The sequence below is a fragment of the Sphaerodactylus townsendi genome, linkage group LG11 (genome assembly GCF_021028975.2).
Source record: "Sphaerodactylus townsendi isolate TG3544 linkage group LG11, MPM_Stown_v2.3, whole genome shotgun sequence".
Taxonomy (NCBI): domain Eukaryota; kingdom Metazoa; phylum Chordata; class Lepidosauria; order Squamata; family Sphaerodactylidae; genus Sphaerodactylus; species Sphaerodactylus townsendi.
The window spans coordinates 78,379,577-78,398,153 of NC_059435.1; the positions used below are offsets into that span (position 1 = coordinate 78,379,577).

Consider the following 18,577-nt stretch of genomic DNA (forward strand, 5'->3'; position numbering starts at 1 on the left):
TTGAAGAGCTTCGTGTATCTAATAATCTGGAGGAACCAGGTTGGATTCCCCGCTCTGCCGCCTGAGCGTGTGGAGAGCTTATCTGGGGCGATTCTCAGATCAGCCTGTGCACTCCCACACATGCCAGCTATGGGTGACCTTGGAGGCTAGTCACAGCTTCTCGGAGCTCTCTCAGCCCCACCTACCTCACAGGGTGTTTGTTGTGAGGGGGGAAGGGCAAGGAGATTGTCAGCCCCTTTGAGTCTCCTGCAGGAGAGAAAGGGGGGAATATAAATCCAAACTCTCTCCAAACTCTCTATTTTCCTTTGCTGAGATGACGACAGGCAGACCATAAGCTTCAAATCGTTTATTTGGAAGGGGTGCATTTTATAAAAGAAATAATATGAATAATGCAAACAAATGTGTATGTATAGCTGTAAACTGCATCTACCAGTAGGTATTAAAGGTACAGTAACTATGAATATACAGCGGCTATTTTGAATATCAAGAGTAAAACAAAGGCCAGTAAAGCAAAATGGGGTCCAGTCAGAGACTGGAATTTCAGAAAACAGAAGACCCCCGTGGAGTGGGCCCGCTTTGGGGGCTGCCGCCCCGGAGCTGCTTAATCAACTAAGGACTAAAACTTCACGTCCACCTGGGCTTCCTTGGCCAAGATCATTATTTCCGAGATCTTGACGACCGTTTTGGCGGCTGCATCCAACTCATAAAGCTAGCCGAAGTGATCTTTGGCGGCTCCTGCAGATATGATAGTCTTTGGCATCGTCCCACTCGGGAGACCTCTGGAAGGGCGTATCTACTGATCGGGATCTTTAGCTCCAGGATCCTCAGCCTGCCATGATGATGATGATGATCCCCTGTAGGCGATCATCAATGTCAAGCGGCGCATCAGGCCTCCAAAGATGTTGACCAGGATCGCCTCCACGGTGGTTTTGGAGGTGATGATTTTAAGGGCCTCAGTCACTTGCTGCACCGTTGCGCCGCCCCCCACGTTCAGAAAGTTGGCCGGCAGGCCCCCGTGGAATTGTATGATGTCCATGGTGGCCATGGCCAGCCCGGCCCCGTTCACCAGACAGCCGATCCTCCCCTCCAAGCCGACGTAGCTGAGATCTGCCTTGGCTGCATTCCTGTCTCTCTCGTCCTCCTGGGCCCAGTCCTGAAGCCGGAAGATTTCCTCCTGACGGTAGGCGGCGTTGCCGTCAAAGGTCATCTTGGCATCCAGGCACACCACGGACCCCATCGAATCTTCTGCCAGGGGGTTGATTTCTACCATGGTGGCATCGTGTTCAATGAAGAAGTTGTACAGTTTAATCATGTGATCAGCGGCTTCACGGACCAGGTGAGTGGGGAACCCAATTTTCTCAGCGAACTGAAGGGCTTGCTCGCTTCGAAGGCCTTCCATGATGTCCACCGGCTCCTTTATGATGGCGTCAGGATCCTCGGCAGCCACCTCCTCAATGCTGACCCCGCCCTGAGAGCTGCCGATGAGGACCGGGCCCTGGAAGGACGGCTCCATCAGGATGGCGAAGTAGCACTCTCTCCTGGGGTAGATGCGCTTGCACACCAAGACCTGGCTGCAGATGCGGCCCTTCTTCCCCGTCTGCTGCGTGAAGAGCTTCTTCCCGATCATGCGGGAGGAAACTTCTCTGGCTTCCTCCGCAGAAAAGACCACCTTCACCCCACCTTTGAAGCCGCCTTCAAAGACTCCCTTCCTCCGGTCACCAGCTAAAATCTGGGCCTTGACAATGAGGTCCTGGGAGCCAATTTTTTTGGCTGCTTTGTAAGCCTCTTCCGGCGTCTTTGCAAGGATCCCGTCCGGGACGGAGATGCCCGCCTCCTTCAGCAGCCTCATGCTCAAGTATTCGTGCAGGGACAAGCTCCTTGCTTGCAGACGCGGCCCTGGCCACTGAGGGCGAGGAAGCAGCCCTGGACCCCTGCCCAGCACCGCGGCCCTCCCCCTCAGCCTCCCCACGGCCCGGCTGGAAAACATGGCAGCCCCCGGCCTGTGCCCTTCGCCAGCTTTCTGTTGCCTCGTTTTGCCACAACGGGCCTCTCAACTGCCTTCTTTGACCAAAAGCCACCAAAGTTCCTTCTGCAACGGCTCGCGGCTGCCTCCCATTGGCCGGGGCAAAGATTCCACGGCATCAGCGCCACGCCCGGCTCGGCCTTCAACTCCCCCCCATCCACCTCTCAAAGCAGACGTCAGTGTGACCCGTGGATTAAGGAGATGTGGGTCTCGTGATGACTGTAAACCAAAGGGCGTCCGCTGCCGAAGCAGATGAGGAACAGATTCAGGATATATAAAGAGAAATACTTTTTTACAGAGAGTGATTAAAATGTGGGTTTTGCTGCTAGAAGAGGTAGTAACGCCACGGACAGCTTTAAAAGGGGATTAGACGGATTTGTGGAGGTTGGGATCCATTAGTGGCTACTGGTCATGGTGACTAAACAGAACTTCCACATCCAGAGGCAGTCAACCCTGAATTGCAGTGCCAGGAGGAGGCAACATCAGGGGCAGATCGCGTCCTACACAGGGGCCAACCAGCTCCTCTGGAGGTCCAACAACAAGGCAGAAAGGCCGAGGCTTTCCCCTGAAGGGGGTACCAGGGCACCCAGTTCTGTTCCTGGGGCAAAACATTAGGTATCCATCACATCTTCCGACAGCCCAAATCAATTCAAGTCCTCCTCCCTCAGTGGACTTGCTTCCCTGGGGCTGTTTTGGTTATGACAGGTGGGCTCGTCGTGTTCCAGAGGTGCAGCAGCTGCCTGCTCAGCTTTGGGGCCTGTCTGCTTTCTCGGCACACGGCCTTGGGGCTCCTGAAACGACGGGTCCCCCACCTAGCGCAACTTTGCTTACAAACAGGGCCAGGGAGGGTAAACCTTCTGCATGGTGCAGAGATCCCAGGAGCCAGGAAAGGCATTCTCCCCCCAGATCCCCTGTGTGTCTGCTCTTCAGGTCTGTGTGGTAGAAAATGTAGTTAAGTCAGGTCTCCCATCCAAATACGAGCCAGGACTGGACCTGCTAGCCTGGGGCACAGAAGCTTAAAGGCTTCTAAAATGAAGAGCGGTTCTTCTCTGTGCCCGGCATTCAGGAGACACCTTCAGAACTCTGTCCCAAGAAGAGGCTGCTGCTGTCTGATTCCAGCTCCTTTGCCGGCTCACATCCAGGAATCGGTTTTGAACAAGCCTTTTCTCCAAGTGCAAACTTAAGAAGAAAACTGGCATTTAGTCCCTGCCTGCCGGGCAAATGTGAGGCGTGCGTGCAGCCCGGCCTTGCTCGGCTTGGATGCAGGAAAGACACTGAGCCTTACAAGTCAAAACCATTCCGGGAGACCAGCTTGGGACACCGTGCGCACATTTCCCACGAAGCCAATGCGAGCGCCTCAATGAACACGTGGCAAGAAGACTCCACTGAAATGCCTGCACAACATCTTTAACAAACCTGCCAGTGCTAAACCTGCATGTCAGCTCACTGGGAGCAGAAGCTTTCCAGCACACTGCCACGGTCAAACATAACGGCGGCACTGTAAGCTCCTCTTATTGATCCTAACTACAGCTCTCCCTGCGAGGGTGGCTTTCCTGTATCCCCATCTGACAGTGAGGAACGGAAGCCCAAGAACAGCCACTCGTCCACTGCCTACTAAAAGGGCTGCCGGCTTGGGCAGAGTTTCACCTTTATCCTGGATCCTGCCATAGGGACATCCTGCCTCCCTGTGACCAGGTGAGCCTTGCAGGTGAGTCTTCCCAGCTGACTGACCATCACACCCCCGTTCTGGAGCACCACCCAGGCCCAGAGTGCCATCTAGTGGCTTCCACCCCCAACTGCTCCAAGGCCCAGCCTCTCAGGCCCGCCAGAGGTTTTGTCTCTTCCACGGTCTGCGAAGGCACATTTGCCGCCTTAACGTTTTGTGCTCTCGTTGCCGTTCCTATTTCTTCCTTCATGCAAAGATCGTCCTCAGAGATCCATTCAGGAAAATGCCAGCAGGTCCCCAATATCAAGTCAAGGGATCCAGGTCCAATGCGTTGTTGAAGGGTTTCACAGCCGGAATCACGGGGGAGTTGTGGGGTTTCCGGGCTGTCTGGCCATGTTCCAGGAGCATTTTCCTTGCATCAGCCAGCCACAGATGCAGGCAAAACGTCAGGAGAAAATGCTCCTGGAACATGGCCATACAGCCCGGGAAACCCACAACACCCCAAGGGAATGAGAGTTGGAAGTTCATGCCCTGAAAACCTCATTGGTCTTGGAGGTGCTCCGGCCCACAAATCTGACTCTTCTACTGCAGACCGATGCAGCTGCCCACCTGCCACCATAACGGCGGCCTTCTCCCTTTGCACCAGAAGTCCTCCCGATCACCTGTCTTATCTGGAAGGTTTCTGACACCTGCCTTACACTGAGAGCCACCGTGGCGTAGTGGTTAAGAGATGAGCTACGAGCAAAGGAAACTCCGCGAGGACATTCTGCAAATGGCAGCAGCAGCAGTGGCACAGAGCCTCCTGAAGAGGGCGGGAAATGGCAGGGGTCAGCTGCAAAGGAAGCAAAAGTGACACCTTTAAACTTGGGTGGGAAAAAATAAAACGCTCCTTGGGCGATTCCGCACATGAATAAAATAGGTTCGACCCAGTTCCCTGAGAAGGGTACTAACCTAGGTCGAAGCCATTGTTGTTCCCCACTGCAACCAGCTTGATCCCAGCTCGGAGGGCGGAATCATCCTGTGCCTCTTCGCTGCTCCGTTCCGATTGGCTACTGTTCTACGGCCATGTTCCGTCTATCCCCACACACGTTATAAAAAAAACTGCCACAGGAATGGAGGGACGAAGGTGGCATTTTTTGATTGGCCAGCTGTACGCATGCCCGAAACACTCAGCTGTGATTGGCTGAATGGGGGACTCCTAGCACCAGAGATTCCGCACTTTACTGGAATCGAGCTGAGTTTGAGCGTGGTTCCCTGAAAAAGTAGTAGTTCCCAACTGGAGTCGGAAATTTGACCGTTACACGGGGCGAAGCTGGTACAAAACCACGTCGATCCCAGTGGTTGTGTGGAGCACTGAGGTTGAACGCAGCTTGAACTTAGGTCGATAATGCAAATGTGGAATCGACCCTTGTTCCCGCACAGCCAAGAGAAACCATCTTGACTCCGTCTTGGGGAAAAAGAATTGCTAATTTAGCATTTTCTGAAAAACCTGGGTTGGGCAGAAATAAAACGTCCTGAAGTTGGGCTGGGGGAAAAACTGTGCAGAGTTCTCCCCCAAAACGCCTTTCCCCCTTGTCCTCAGGACGTTCTGTTTGTGCTGTACAGAAAGGACTTTTTGGGACTCCTTACAGGAGAGAGAGGGAACAAATCCAGACTCTTCTCCCTCTTCCACTTTGGCCTTTTCTCCAAGTATCCTTGGCCCACCCTTCTAGCCAACAGCCCGCCGATCTCGCTACACGACTGTCCCGGCCTCATCCAGGCTCCTGGCCGGAGCTCCCAGTGTGTGTCCCTGGGGAGGACCCAGAGAATTTTCCTCAGCAGCAGCAGTGAGGAATCAGCTGCTGTGAACAAGATAAAGCCTCGGGGAGTTATTTTAAAAACTGCTCTGCACCCTCTTAGGCACGACACCCCCCCAAAGCCAAGGATCTGGACCCTCCCAACCCCCAAAGGAGCAGGCAGCTGGCCTCTCTCATGGGCATTTTCTAGCCGTTTGCACACAGTTGCTGCCTACTCATAGGAGACACCAGCAGGCATGGTTTGTGAGAGACGGAGAGGAGGCCGAGGGGGCCGTTGCCCTGCCTCGCAAAGGAGGGAGGTGCGCGTGTGCGTGGAGCAGGGCATCCCCCACTTAGACAAACGCACATGAAACACGCTGCAAGGAGGGCAGTGGTTTGGCTGCTCCAAGTTCACCACCGTGAGCAGCCACAGGGGAGCATTTCCTGCGCTTGTGCTGCCAGCCCCCAACCCCCCACCCCCCAGAGAGACTTCCCTTTAAAGTCAACTCCACGCAGAAGACCTGTCCTGTGAACACCCGGCATCAAGTCAGACCACTGGCTGAGCCTGCCGCTGCTTCCTGCTCTGACCGGCAGAAGTCAAGGCAGGGGTCTCACCGGGCCAGACCAGGGCAGGGGGGTGCCTCAGGGGACTTGCTGGCCCGATAAGCCCCCTCAAGGGGCCACCCACCTCCAGGCACCCCCAGGGCCATTCCGGGACCTGCTGAGGAACCCCCTCCCCCAAAAGGGCCCAACCCAGCCAAGTCACTTTTCCATCCTATGCGGCCCTTGCCACAAATGAGTGTGACGCCTCAGGCAGAGCCGGGCCTTTGGGGAGCAGTGCCAGGAACCAAACTGGGGGCTGCCCGGCGTGCCAATCAGCGGCTTTCCTGCCAACTCCCACTCCCCCCAGGAGCTGTGAATGTGGCCTTCCCACCTGTCCAACCCCTGAAGTGGCCTCACCTGGCCCGATGAACGAAAGGGGGGCTCGATGGCGGGGAACCCCTCTACCCCTGAGCTGAGGAAGCGGCAGGGGGAATCGGGGCTGGGGCCGGACGGATGAAATGGACGGGGATATCAGTCCAGCTGGGCCAGAACGAGAACAAACCGGCCTCACACTCGCCACCCCGGGGGAGCAGCATCCGGACACCAGAGACCTGTGCTAACGGCACAGAACGGGCCCCTCATCCCCTGCCTGGCTGGTGCTGCTCCGGAGTGGGTTTTGACACCAGTGCTTGGGGGGCGGGGGGCAGCTTTTGAAACACGGAGGTGTTGAATTGAATCAGGGGCAACATGAATACTGTGCTTGTATGAATATATTTATGAAGTATCTGGTCTTTTCCCGTCCGCTGCTCCTACAATCCTCGCTTTGAGTATTAATGGTCACATCCTGTTCATGGTTCGTGTGCGCCATTAAGAGGTTCTGGGATTTATGGGCCTGGCTGAACGCACAAGAGGACGCCATCTGTTGAGCCACAAGGCCAGCGTGGGGTAGCAGTTAAAAGCAGGTGGATTCTGATCTGGAAAACCGGGTTTGATTCTCCCCTCCTCCACCAGACTGGCAGAGGCTTATCTGGTGAACCAGATATGTTTCCACACTGCTACACTCCTGCTGGGTGACCTTGGGCTAGTCACAGTTCTCTCAGAGCTCTCTCAGCCCCACCTGCCTCACAGGGTGTCTGTTGTGGGAAGAGGAAGGGAAAGGAACTTGTCTTGAGTCTCCTTACAGGAGAGAAAAGGGGGGTGGGGTATAAATCCAAAACTCTTCTTCCTTCACTGCTTCCATTCTTTTCAGCTCCTCTCTTCCTGACTGAGGCTGGCCCATGGAGGCAAATGCGTGCCCAGCTTGACACAGAATAGTCTGGGAAATGGGAATGCACAAATCCTGACAGACCAAAGTAAGACAGAGAGGCTGAGTCAACCCTGAATGTGCCTTTCCCAGCAGCTGCGCGCAAACACGTTTGGGCTCCTTTGCGTCCCTCTCCCAAGGATTCCCCCCACTTTCGTCATCGGAGGCCTCGAGTTTGGCAGACTGGCTGATGCTGGTTCTGACTGGACTCAGCTGGCTTCTAGCCTTGCTGAGGATGGACACGGAGCCCCTCCCCCCCCCCTTTGAAGGTGGGCGCCGGGCAGCCCCCACTCCTCCTGCAGCAGCTCCATTTGTTTCTAACCTGAAATGTGTATGAGGAGACGCACCATCTCCTGCCATTCTGCTGACTGGGGGGGAGCCGCTCCCTTGGTCCAGTGTTGCAAACACCCCCCCCACCCCCCACCCCCCATGGCTCTCTGCCTCTCACGGAGCTTCTGGCTCTTCTCTGGAGTCCTCTGAGCAGTTGCTCAATTTTACCTTCCAAATAACTGCCTTGCCGAGTTCCACAGCGGCCCACTCCTCCGTTCTCTTTCGTTTATTAAAAGGTAGTCTTTTTTCATATTAGGAGAGTGACGGCATCATCCCACTCATCAGCCTCCCCCACCCTCTCCCCTCTCATAAAACCACGCCTCTTCACACAGGCCCCTCCCCCACAGCACAGCCTCCTCCTCCTCCTCCTCCTCCTCGCTGGCCAAGCGCATGGGTTGCTAAACAATCCCCAAGTCTGGAAAGTGCCCAAAATGTGACCGCAGTAAAACTCTTGCTTGTGACAGCGGCTGAAACTAAAACAGTGCACGAATGGCCAAGTCCACAGTGGCCTCCTCTGAAGCACGGGGCCACAATCCACCGCTGGCCAGGAGACCGCAAGACCAGCCTGCGGCACAGACCCGGCTCTGGCATCCTCCAAGAAAGAACCCTCTCCTCGGTCTCCGTCATGCGTACGCACACTTGTGGTTTTGTGAAGCACGCCAGCCTGGCCCCGCTGGTGCAGATTACAAACCGCCCCCCCCCGCCCCCCCACTATGGATCGGGGCCCTCCAGCTCCATCCGCTGGTAGCCGGCCTCCTGCTTGAGTTTGGACAGGGTTTCGAGGGGCACCTGCAGAGGGGTGCAGGAGAGCAGCAGCGGGTGCACCTGCAGGAAGGGGTCCCCGTCCTCGCCCTCGTCCCCGTAGCAGGGCAGCAGGCAGCTCCCGGCGTGGGCGGCCTGGTGGGCCTTCAGCTCCTTCCTCTGGCTGAAGATGACGCCGCATTCGGTGCAGGGGTACACCCTCTCCACCGTGTGGGTGAGGTGGTGCGTCCGGAGGTTGCCCTTGTACTTGAAGCTCTTGCCGCACTCGAGGCAGGTGAAGGGGCGCTCGCCGGTGTGGATGCGCCGGTGCTTCATCAGGGTGGTCTTCAGGTTGAAGGTCTTGCCGCACTCCCCGCACACGAAGGGCCGCTCACCGGTGTGGATGCGCTGGTGGGTGATGAGGGTGCCCTTGCGGTTGAAGCTCTTCCCGCACTCCAGGCAGGCGAAGGGCTTCTCGCCCGTGTGGATGCGCTGGTGCTTGATCAGCTCCCCATTGTGGCTGAAGCACTTCCCACAGTCGGCGCAGGCGAAGGGCCGCTCCCCGGTATGGATGCGCTGGTGCCGGGTGAGGTCGCCGTTGCGGCTGAAGCTCTTGCCGCACTCGGTGCAGCCGAAGGGCCGGTCCCCCACGTGGATCTTCTGGTGGAGGATGAAGGTCTTCTTGGCGCAGAAGCCCTTGCCGCACTCCCCGCAGACGAAAGGCCGCTCGCCCCGGTGGATCTTCTGGTGGGTGATGAAGTTGGCCTTGCGGTTGAAGGCCTTGCCGCACTCCTCGCAGGAATACGGCTTCTCGCCCGTGTGGATGCGCTGGTGGAGAACAAAGGTCTGCTTGGAGCAGAAGCTCTTGCCGCAGACGCCACACTCGAAGGGCTTTTCCCCCGTGTGGATGCGCGTGTGGCGCATCAGGTCCCCCTTCTGGCTGAAGCTCTTCCCACACTCCGCACAGGGAAAGGGCTTCTCCCCCGTGTGCACCCGCAAGTGAGTGATCAGATTCCCCCGGTGCTGGAACCGCTTCGCACAGACACTGCAAGCAAAGGGCCTCTCGGCAGCCGTGTGGCTCTTGGGCCGCTTAGCTGGCTCAGAGGCGGCCTGGGCTGGAGGGCAGAGCTTCTCCCCACCAGTGGGGGGTCCTCCAGGTACCGTCAGCCTGCGGGAGCTCTGGAAGGAAGAAGCCATCACCCGAATCCCGTCTGTTCGCTCACTTGCCGCTTCTGGTGAGGGCTGGCTCAGCTCTGTGTGGCCACCTGAGGGAGCAGAGATGAAGGAACAGGGTTGGTTCACTTTTCTCACCTTTAAGGAGTCTCAAAGTGTCTTTCAATTGCCTTGTTTCCCCTTCCCCACGACAGACACCTCCTGAGGTAGGTGGAACTGAGAGAGTTCTGAGAGGACTGTGACTAGGCCAAGCAGGCTGAATTTGGAAGAGCAGGGAAACAAATCTGGTATACCAGGTGAGGGTTTGCCACTCATGTGGAGGAGAGGGGACTCGAACCCTCATATTGAGGGGCCTGCCGTTCCTCCTTTTTGGGGAAGGTTTTAAATGTGAGTTTTTCTGGATGCCTCTTATTTATTTAATTATTAACCGCTGTTTTATATGAAGTTTTAGAAAGTTTTATTGATTATTAATTGGATGGAGCTTATGTTATTGTTTACTGTGTCGTATGATTTGCTCCTCTATTCAATATTGTATGGATTTTATGTTGTACACCGCCCGGAGCCCTTTGGGGATCGGGCGGTATAGAAATCTAATAAATACATAAATTAAATAAATAAACTGGGTTCTCCAGAGCAGAATGTGCTGCTCTGAACTGCTACATCACACTGGAGACAGGAGGGGGGCCATGAGCCAGGCCAGGAAGGGAAGAGGTGCTTCACCAGCTCTAAGAAGACGCTTCCGGCCACCACATGACCCAACGTCCTCGGTGGGCTGCGGTTCACAACTATCCCATTTCAAACAATTTTCAGAATACCAGAACCCCTCCCCCGCAGCTGGCGCATAACCAGAAAATAAACAAAAGTCAAACTTCAGTTACTCATTTCAAGGTCATTTCTCTTGACAGCTGATCCAAAGTGGTCAAAAGTAGAAAACAGACAGCTTATTCATGAACCTTCCACCTGATCTCAGCCCAAGAAGTCACAAGAACTGGAGTGATAAAACAGACCACGGTTTCTGAAGGTACTTCCCAGCACACCCCTAACTGCGCCTGCAGCCTCAGAGAACTTCCAACATCCCCGCAGAACGAGAACGGGCACCCCCACCCCCGGCTTGCCTCCTGAGCCCTGAGGCCTTCTTCCAGAGTCCAGATGAAGGAGCCTCCCCCAGACAGAGAGGCGCTCCCTGGAGTCGGAGGAAGGGTTCGCTCAGCCCTCTCATCAGGGGTGGTCAAGAAACCCCAGGCCCTCCCCCACACCTCCCACCTGGAAGCTTTTGCTCAGTACGTCAAACTTGAACCCGGTACTCCACTGTGCCAGCAACAAGGCTTACCCTCTTGAAGGACGCTGGGAGCTGTTGCCTGGCCAGGCGGACTTCTGAGGGGGCCCCCCTCCTCCTCCTCTTCCTCCTCCGGCTCCATCTTCACAATCACATCAGGTCTGACGTCGGCTGTGTGGGGGGAGGGAAAAGTGGGACAGGTGGTCAGGGGGAAGTCCAAGGTTGGGGGAGGCTCAGGTGGACTCCTGCTGCTTCCCTAGACCAGGGGTCTGCAACCTGCGGCTCTCCAGATGTTCATGGGCTACAATTCCCATCAGCCCCTGCCAGCATGGCCAATTGGACATCTGGAGAGCCGCAGGTTGCAGACCCCTGCCCTAGACCAAGTGCAGCCCGTGCAGAGAAGTGGCACGAAGCCAAGCCTCCCAGGTGCGGCCCAGCTCCAGGTGTGTCCTGGCAGAGGCAGCCAGTGACTCAGGGTGGCACCTACAGCTCCCTCAAGGGGCCATGGCTTAGAGCCCTGCAGCACAATGCTGGTGGTTGCTTGCCCAGGGGAAGCCACATGCTTGTGACCTCTTGGGTCTAGTTATCCAGAACACTGGCCCTTCTGACCGGCCTTGAGGTATTCAGAGTGACCTTGGAAAGGGGGTGACACCGATGCTTCCCCGGAGTGTCTCTCTCTCTCTCTCTCTCTCTTCCCAGACCACAAAGCTCGGCCTATCGGCAGTGCTTGCAAATTAGCCCTGAAGGCCGGAGCCAAAGCCCCAGCAGTGCTCCCGGGGAGCTCAAGGGGCGTGCCCACAAGAACCGTGTGGCGGCTGCTGCCCTGTGCCCAGGAGGCGGCCCTCGGAGTATTCCGGAGATCCTGTGGTAGAAGACGAGCAGGCGGGATGACTCACAGGCATCTGTGTCCTCGCCAGACTCTCCCTCGCTGTCACCCCACGGAGGGCCACGATATGCATCGTCCACCGGCTCGGCCTTTATCCTCATCTCCTCCTTGATGCCTGAAACAGACCACGAATCCCAGCCCCACATCAGCCCCAGACTGCTCAGTCCCATCATGGGCAGCCATTCACAGCTGCAGCCAGCTCCTCAGAAGGAACTTTCACACCCTAAAGGGACTGGGACCTTTGAATCTGCGGGACTGACTCTCCTGCGAAGGACCCTTTTCCCAGCAAGAAACAACCCACTGGTGGCCCCTGGCCCAAAAGCGGGCTAGTTGGCATCAGCCGCGGCCAGCGCTTTTTCGGTCCTGGCCCTGGAGAAAGGACCCTACTTCGGTTCTGCAGGGCCTGTGAGACGGAGCTGCTCCGCCGGGCCTGTAGGGCTGTGGTGGCGAGCCTTTGGCACTCCAGATGTTATGGACTACAATTCCCATTAGCCCCAATTGGCCATGCTGGCAGGGGCTGATGGGAATTGTAGTCCATAACATCTGGAGTGCCAAAGGCTCGCCACCACTGCGTAGGGCAACAACGGGATTGTGTCCATCTGGCGGGCCTCTCTTCTCCCTTTCCTTTCTTTTGTTGTGCCTGGTAACGGGTTTGATATTGGCATTATTAGTTCATCCCCCCCCCCCCCCCCGATTGATTATTAGTTATTAAGGCACTGGGACATTGCATTGCAACTGTGGATTTTAGTATCAGTTTTATTGCTGTAAGCCCTGAGCCTGCCTTGCAGGGAAGAGGGGGCGCCGGGGGCTATGAAGTCAAACAAACAAGAGATTCCTCATTTGTCCATCTTCCCCTGAATTAGTAGCTTTGGGTGAGAGATGAAAAGTCCCCCTTGGGAAGGTGATCAGGGGCCCTTCTTGATGGCATAAACTGCCGTGGTGGTGAAACCTTTGGCACTCCAGATGTTATGGACTACAATTCCCATCAGCCCCTGGCCATGCTGGCAGGGGCTGATCGGAATTGTAGTCCATAACATCTGGAGTGCCAAAGGTTTCACCACCACTGGCATAAAGGATTGCCCAAAGTTGAGGAAACGAAGGAATTTCACCACAGGACTAACTGGGATGGGACACCCAGGGGATGGGGGGAGCAGGCAGCACAGCTGAGAAGACTGAGGAAGCCCCTCCCCCCCCCGTTTGCTCCCACCTGAGGCCCTGCAGAGCCGTTGCCACTTGGAGGCCGCCAGGCAGACCCGGGAAGACCAAGCAGGGCCTGGCTCAGCACAAGGCAAGGGCACGGGAGTCACCCGCACAGCTCACCAGTTCCAGGGGGCAGTGGGGCCGGCATCCCCGTGGGGCCTTGTGGGGGTCTGATGCACACCTCTTCCTCTGGCTCCTCTTTCACAGCAACCTCTGGGGCAGCCCAGCCTGTGGCAGGAAGACACAACCGGCAGCAGAACCTGTCACACTTGACAGCCACCCCAGTGATATGTCCCACCCCAGATTATGGGATGAAAACCACCCCTCCATTCAACTGGGATATCGGCAACAGTCTCCTGCCTCCAACTGGCTACTAGTCCCCCCTCCCCTGCATGCATTGCTGCATCTGCAAGAGCTGCACCATCACCCCCACTGCTCAGGAGGGAGAGGCCGACGCACCCTAATATGCACCCCCACCCCACCCCGCCTGCCGCGTGTGAGCACCTGCTGGGGCTGTGAGCCTCCTTCCCCACCGTTGCCAAGCCCAACTGCACGAAGGGGGAGAGCACCCTGCAGGCCTCAAGTGCAAAGAGGGTGCAATATTTGCAGGGGGTGGGGTGTTTCACACTCCATGCGGGCCTAACAGCCAAGGGGGTCTGCCAGAGAATCAACAGCCGAGGGTCGACTGGGGGATCGGGGCCACCCTGCCACTGCGTAGAAGGGAGTGGATCCGCCTCCCCCCTGCGCTCAAGTCCTGCATGAAGGGACAGAGTCAGAGAGGGGGGCTGCAGCCCCCTTCATCCACTCCACAGCCCGAGGGGGGGGGAAGGCAGGAGGGACGAGAAGGGAGCAAACAGAGAGGAAATGACCCCTCCCCACACTTCCTGGACACTGTCTGGGAAAAAGGAAAGTGCCGCTTCTGCTCCCTCAGGGTGGAGAGGAGTCCTGGAGGGGACGGGGCCAAGGAGAGAGCAGGGGTGGCACCGACCCCTTTGCTCCGGAGGAGGGGGAGGGCAAGACCCTCTCGAGTGGCCCCTCCCACTTCCTTGAGACTTACGGCTTTGAGCTCAGGAGCCCCTCACAGCCCAACCAGACCTCCAGGGCACCAGGTCTTGGGAGTCAACGCTCCCTTCATCAGATCAGCTGCCCCCGTCTGCGTGGCGGGGAGGGAACAGGAGGGCCTGCCCACCCGGGCTCTTCTGGGCTGCCTCCCTTGCCACCTCTGGGTGCTTGTGCAGGGCCAAGATTAACATTTTTTGGTTCACCTCAGAGATGGACCAACCTGTCCCCCTCCCCACCCATATTCAGGAAGTACAAGAAAAGCCCTAAGTGGCCTGAGACCAGACTATTTGCAGGAACCCCCCTTCGGCCATACAGACTGGCCTGGGTGCTGAGGTCGGGTGGGGGGAGGGGGGCTGCTGGTGGCCCCTTTTCCCTCTGAGGTGAAGGGGGCGGGGGCTGGGAAGAGGGCTTTCTCTGCGATAGCCCCCTCCCTTAGGGAATGCCCTCCTATCAGAGGCCTGACAGCACCCAGAACACACACCTTTCGGCACATGGTGAAGACCGTCAGTTTTGCTCAGGCGACTGACTGACTGATGCCACCCACCTGCAGACTGCCGGCATTCTTGGAACTTGCCCGGCTGCACCTGGCGGGCAAAAGGTTAGGGAGGGGGTGGGTTCTTGAGTACTGGGCAATGGCGTTTAGGTATGGTTTTAGGAGTTTTTAATATGGCATAGACAGTGGTGGTGAACCTTTGGCACTCCAGATGTTATGGACTACAATTCCCATCAGCCCCTGCCAGCATGGCCAATTGGCCATGCTGGCAGGGCTGATGGGAATTGTAGTCCATAACATCTGGAGTGCCAAAGGTTCGCCATCACGGGCATAGGATATATTTTTTTATAATGCAGTATGTATTTTTAGACCGTGTAAATCGCTGTGGGGTGTATTTGGAGGGTGAGCTAGAAATCCACTAAATAAATAAATAAATAACCTCAGCTCCAGTGACCATCCCATGTCACACGCATCTGACACGTATTGAAACAGCCACTCACAGGAACTGCCCCCCTGAGCTGGCTCCTTCTGCAGGGTGTCCATCTACCACCCACCTGGGCTGGAGGCTTCGGGGATCCTGTCCTCCATCTCTTCTGCAGAGTCCTGGCCAGGGGGCCCTTCCACACGCTCCTCCTTGACCACTACTGGGGCTTCATGTCAGCACCGCCTGTCCAGGGGAGACCACACAGAATGAGACCCTCTCGTCTTGCTCTGCAACCCAGTCATCCCGGCCCCGGGCCTTCCATCAGGGCCCACAGCACCAACCAGTGAGTCTGAAAGACTAGCCAGAGAGGAGGTGCCAGGACTCAGCCCCCAGATCTCTTACGTCCAAAGGAGACACTCAGCTGCTGAGCCAGAGCCCTCCCGCCCACCCACCTGCGACCCGCACTGGTGGTTCATGCACGGCAGCCTCAGCACTCTCCCGGAATTGCAGGGAATGCTCCTTCACTGCACTTTGCTCCTCGACCGACTCCCATCCCAGTTAATGGGTTTCAAAAGTTTGCTCCAGGTAACCAGAGAGAGCAGATCGAGAGCCATGCAGAGGAAGACCCAAACATATCCCTGACGGGGGAGGGAGCTCCCTGCTTGGGGCCACACCAGACTAGCCCCCGGATGACCTGCGAGCAGCCAAGGACTCACCAGGCATGTTGGGCTGAAGCGCTGCTTGCCGCCTGGGCCCGTGCTCCTCCTGGCCCTCCAGGAAGAAAGCACGGAACCGCCTCCTTGGGAACATGGACAGGTTGTGGGGCTGGACGTTCTGGCACACTCTCCCAGTGGCCATGAGCAACCGCAGCATGGGCCGTCTTGTGGACATCACAGGCCCCCTCACGCGGGGCTCGTGGAAGGCCGGGAAAGCACCGCCATGCGGTGGGACTTCATGCCTGCAAGGAGGCCAAGAAGAAGCAATGAATCCACCACGCCCCTCCTTGCAGCGAGATCCAGCGGCGCGGCCATCGACGCCTCCCAGGCTCCCTCCTGCCTTATCTCAGGAATCCTGACTGGCCGCTTTTGCTCGCCTGAGCCACCGGGAGGCAGGGTCCGGCTGGGGAGGATAATTCCTACGGGGGCCGTCTTCCCTTGACCCTGCAACACATCCTCAGCAGGTGACCCCAGTCCCCAGTGGGTGGTACCTCCCCTTTTGTGATACAGGAGAGTGGTGCAGTGGTGGCGAACCTTTGGTACTCCAGATGTTATGGACTACAATTCCCATCAGCCCCTGCCAGCATGGCCAATTGGCCATGCTGGCAGGGGCTGATGGGAATTGTAGTCCATAACATCAGGAGTGCCAAAGGTTCGCCACCACGGGGTTGGAGCAACCCCATGAATGTCGGTGCCCTTCATGCTCCAGGCAGCCTAGATGACCTCTGGTTCCATTCTGCCCTGCACCAGTTCCAAGGGTCTGGGCGAGGTCGAAGCCTCTCACAGAACACAGCACCAAAGGGTTGGAAGGGTCCACAGAGGCCATCCAGTCCAACCCTTTGCTCCATGCAGGATCAGCCTAGAGCCAAGTGCTTGAAGACTGCCAGTGAGGGGGAGCTGACCCCCTCCCTAGGCAGCTGACTGCGCAACTGTGGCACGGCTCTTACTGGACATTTTCTCCTTAATATCCAGGTGGAAACATTTCTTGCTGCAATTTGAATCCATTGCTGTGAGCCCTGCCCTTTGCTGCCGGAGGAGAAGGCCTAAAAAGTGGGCCCAGCAGACAAACCCAAGAATAACCGAAGTGTAGCTACTGAATGACAGTTTATCTCAAGTCCGTATATTCAGAGAACCGCCCTAGAGCCACCCATATAGCTAAGAATACATTGTGCTTATGTAGCTGTCTTCAGTTTTCCTTCTATTGTTTTCTGTCCAAGGTTATTTCTGAGCTAGGTCGGGCTGGCCGGCCCTCCCTCCTGCATGGAAGGAACAGGGGCAATGGAGCACGCCATTTCCCAGAGTCTGAGAAGCAGATAAGGAAGTAAATTTTGGCAAGCGCAAGGAAAGTATCCCCTTTGTGTACTTTTTGGTCCATTTTCTCAGCAGACAGGCCTCCTCTCCCACGGGGTCAAAATCCTCCTTTACTGCCAAGAGGAGCCGGTCCCTCCCTGTCCCCCTCTAAGGGACAACCTTTCAAGGGTTAGTTAACACCCACCAAGAACAGCAAGCAAAACTCCCTGCTGACTGGGAGGCCGGCTCTTGGGCAGGCGCTGCCCTGCGGCTCAGGTGGGTGCAGTGGGTGGCTCAGGCGGGCACCGTGGTCAAAGCTGTCCTCCCTGTCAGCAGGGAGGCCGGGGAGTGCAGGAGCTGGCCTGTGCCCGCGGTGACCCCCTGAGCCGCGGGGACCCTGGGCATCCCCCCCCCGCAATGATCAAATGCAGTGCACCTGGGGACATGAGATACCCCGTGTCCCCTTTAGTGGCATGCCGCTGCTTGGATCTGAGCAGCCCCAACTAGGAGTCTTGGGGCACCGACTGTCAGGAGACTTCGGAAACACGGAGCTCCAACTCATCTGTGGGGGGAAGAGAGACCCCCCCCCCCCCGCCGCCTGGCAGCCCCTCAGTTCACAGGGGGGCATGGAGCCTGCTGGGTCCATGGAGGTCAGTCCAGTGGACTCTTCCCGGGAGTGCCCCCCCCCGCCACCCTCTAGCCCGTGGCGATGCCCCCCCCCCCCGCTCTGCCACAGCTGTCTGCAGGAAGACCGCTTTGCCCCGGCGCTGGCTGAGAAGAAGGCAACCAGCGGGGGAGGGGGGGAGGGAGGGAAGGGAGGAAGGTCGGCCAGCCCCCAGCCCCCACCCCCCGCTCGCCAACAGGGTTCCGGCTCAGCCCCCGAAGAGGGGGTCGCCTTCCCTCCCGCCCCGCCGCTGGCATCCGCTGGCAGCACCCTGGACGGCGCCCCCGGGAGCAGAGCCAGCCAGGCAACGGTCCCCTCGGGGCGCCGCCGCCCCACCGTGGAGGGGGGGGGGAATAGATGGACGGAGGGAACTGGCCGACACCCCCTCCCCCCGCGGAACCAATGGGCGGCGAGGGGGGGAGGGAGGGGGCGCACCGGCCAGGGCGGGGGGTGGGGGTGGGGGTCGCGGCCGGGGACGGGGCGCCTGCCTGCCTGCCTGCCTGCCTGCCTGCCTGCCTACCTCCGGGCCGCCGGCTCTCCCGCGGGGAAGGGGCTCCGCCAGGCCGGATCGCGCTCCCCTTTGTCGTGGCCGGCCCAGGGACTACAGCTCCCAGCAGGCCCGGGAGGCCCCGCCCTCCAGGTGGGAGGGGCGAAAGGAAGCCCCGCCCACCCGCGACAGGGCGGCTCGCGCAGGCTCCGCGGTCCACGAGCGCTTCCCGGCCCCTCTCCCGCGGCTGCCTCTTGCCGGAGCCGGGGCGGGGGGGGCGGGGGCACGTGGAGCTCCCTCCGCCCCGCTGGACCGTAGCCGCACTTGCCCGGGACGGGGCGGCCTTTCTGTCCGGGGCGAGACCTCCCTGCCCCCCCACCCCCGGGCGGCCTCTGCGGGCCCCTCCTGCGCCTCCCCCCGGAAAAGACCGCCGACGCCCCGGGCACTGGCCTGGAGGCGGGGGGGGGGCAGCAGTAACTACCGGATCCCGCCCACACGCGGAGTCTCTGCCCCCCCCCTTATGCT

The 18,577-nt window shown here is 58.1% G+C and overlaps 2 protein-coding genes across 2 annotated transcripts; both read right to left on the reverse strand.

Annotated features, from left to right (window-relative positions):
• Positions 1-374: 374 nt before the first annotated feature.
• On the reverse strand, positions 375-1,913 carry LOC125441079 (succinate--CoA ligase [ADP-forming] subunit beta, mitochondrial-like). The gene is made up of 2 exons (XM_048511392.1): positions 815-1,913; positions 375-709 (listed from the first exon to the last, which is right to left on the reverse strand). The coding sequence occupies exons 1-2, from the start codon at positions 1,847-1,849 to the stop codon at positions 617-619; spliced, it is 1,128 nt and encodes a 375-aa protein (XP_048367349.1). The 5' UTR covers positions 1,850-1,913; the 3' UTR covers positions 375-616.
• A 5,929-nt stretch (positions 1,914-7,842) lies between these two features.
• Positions 7,843-18,207, reverse strand: LOC125441094 (zinc finger protein OZF-like). Its single transcript, XM_048511418.1, has 7 exons — positions 18,086-18,207; positions 15,612-15,853; positions 15,026-15,138; positions 13,037-13,144; positions 11,727-11,831; positions 10,885-11,001; positions 7,843-9,646 (listed from the first exon to the last, which is right to left on the reverse strand). The coding sequence occupies exons 3-7, from the start codon at positions 15,057-15,059 to the stop codon at positions 8,352-8,354; spliced, it is 1,659 nt and encodes a 552-aa protein (XP_048367375.1). The 5' UTR covers positions 15,060-15,138; positions 15,612-15,853; positions 18,086-18,207; the 3' UTR covers positions 7,843-8,351.
• Between the last annotated feature and the right edge of the window lie 370 nt (positions 18,208-18,577).

Excerpts from the sequence above, each read along its gene's own strand:
- LOC125441079 (XM_048511392.1), bottom strand. The coding sequence starts at position 1,849 with ATGAGGCTGCTGAAGGAGGCGGGCATCTCCGTCCCGGACGGGATCCTT. Across the intron at positions 710-814 it reads GGCAGGCTGAGGATCCTGGA|CTTTATGAGTTGGATGCAGC; the intron begins GCTAAAGATCCC and ends CACTTCGGCTAG.
- LOC125441094 (XM_048511418.1), bottom strand. The coding sequence starts at position 15,059 with ATGGAGGACAGGATCCCCGAAGCCTCCAGCCCAG. Across the intron at positions 11,832-13,036 it reads CCCACTGCCCCCTGGAACTG|GCATCAAGGAGGAGATGAGG; the intron begins GTGAGCTGTGCG and ends GGTCTGTTTCAG. Across the intron at positions 11,002-11,726 it reads TGGCGAGGACACAGATGCCT|CCGACGTCAGACCTGATGTG; the intron begins GTGAGTCATCCC and ends CCCCCCACACAG.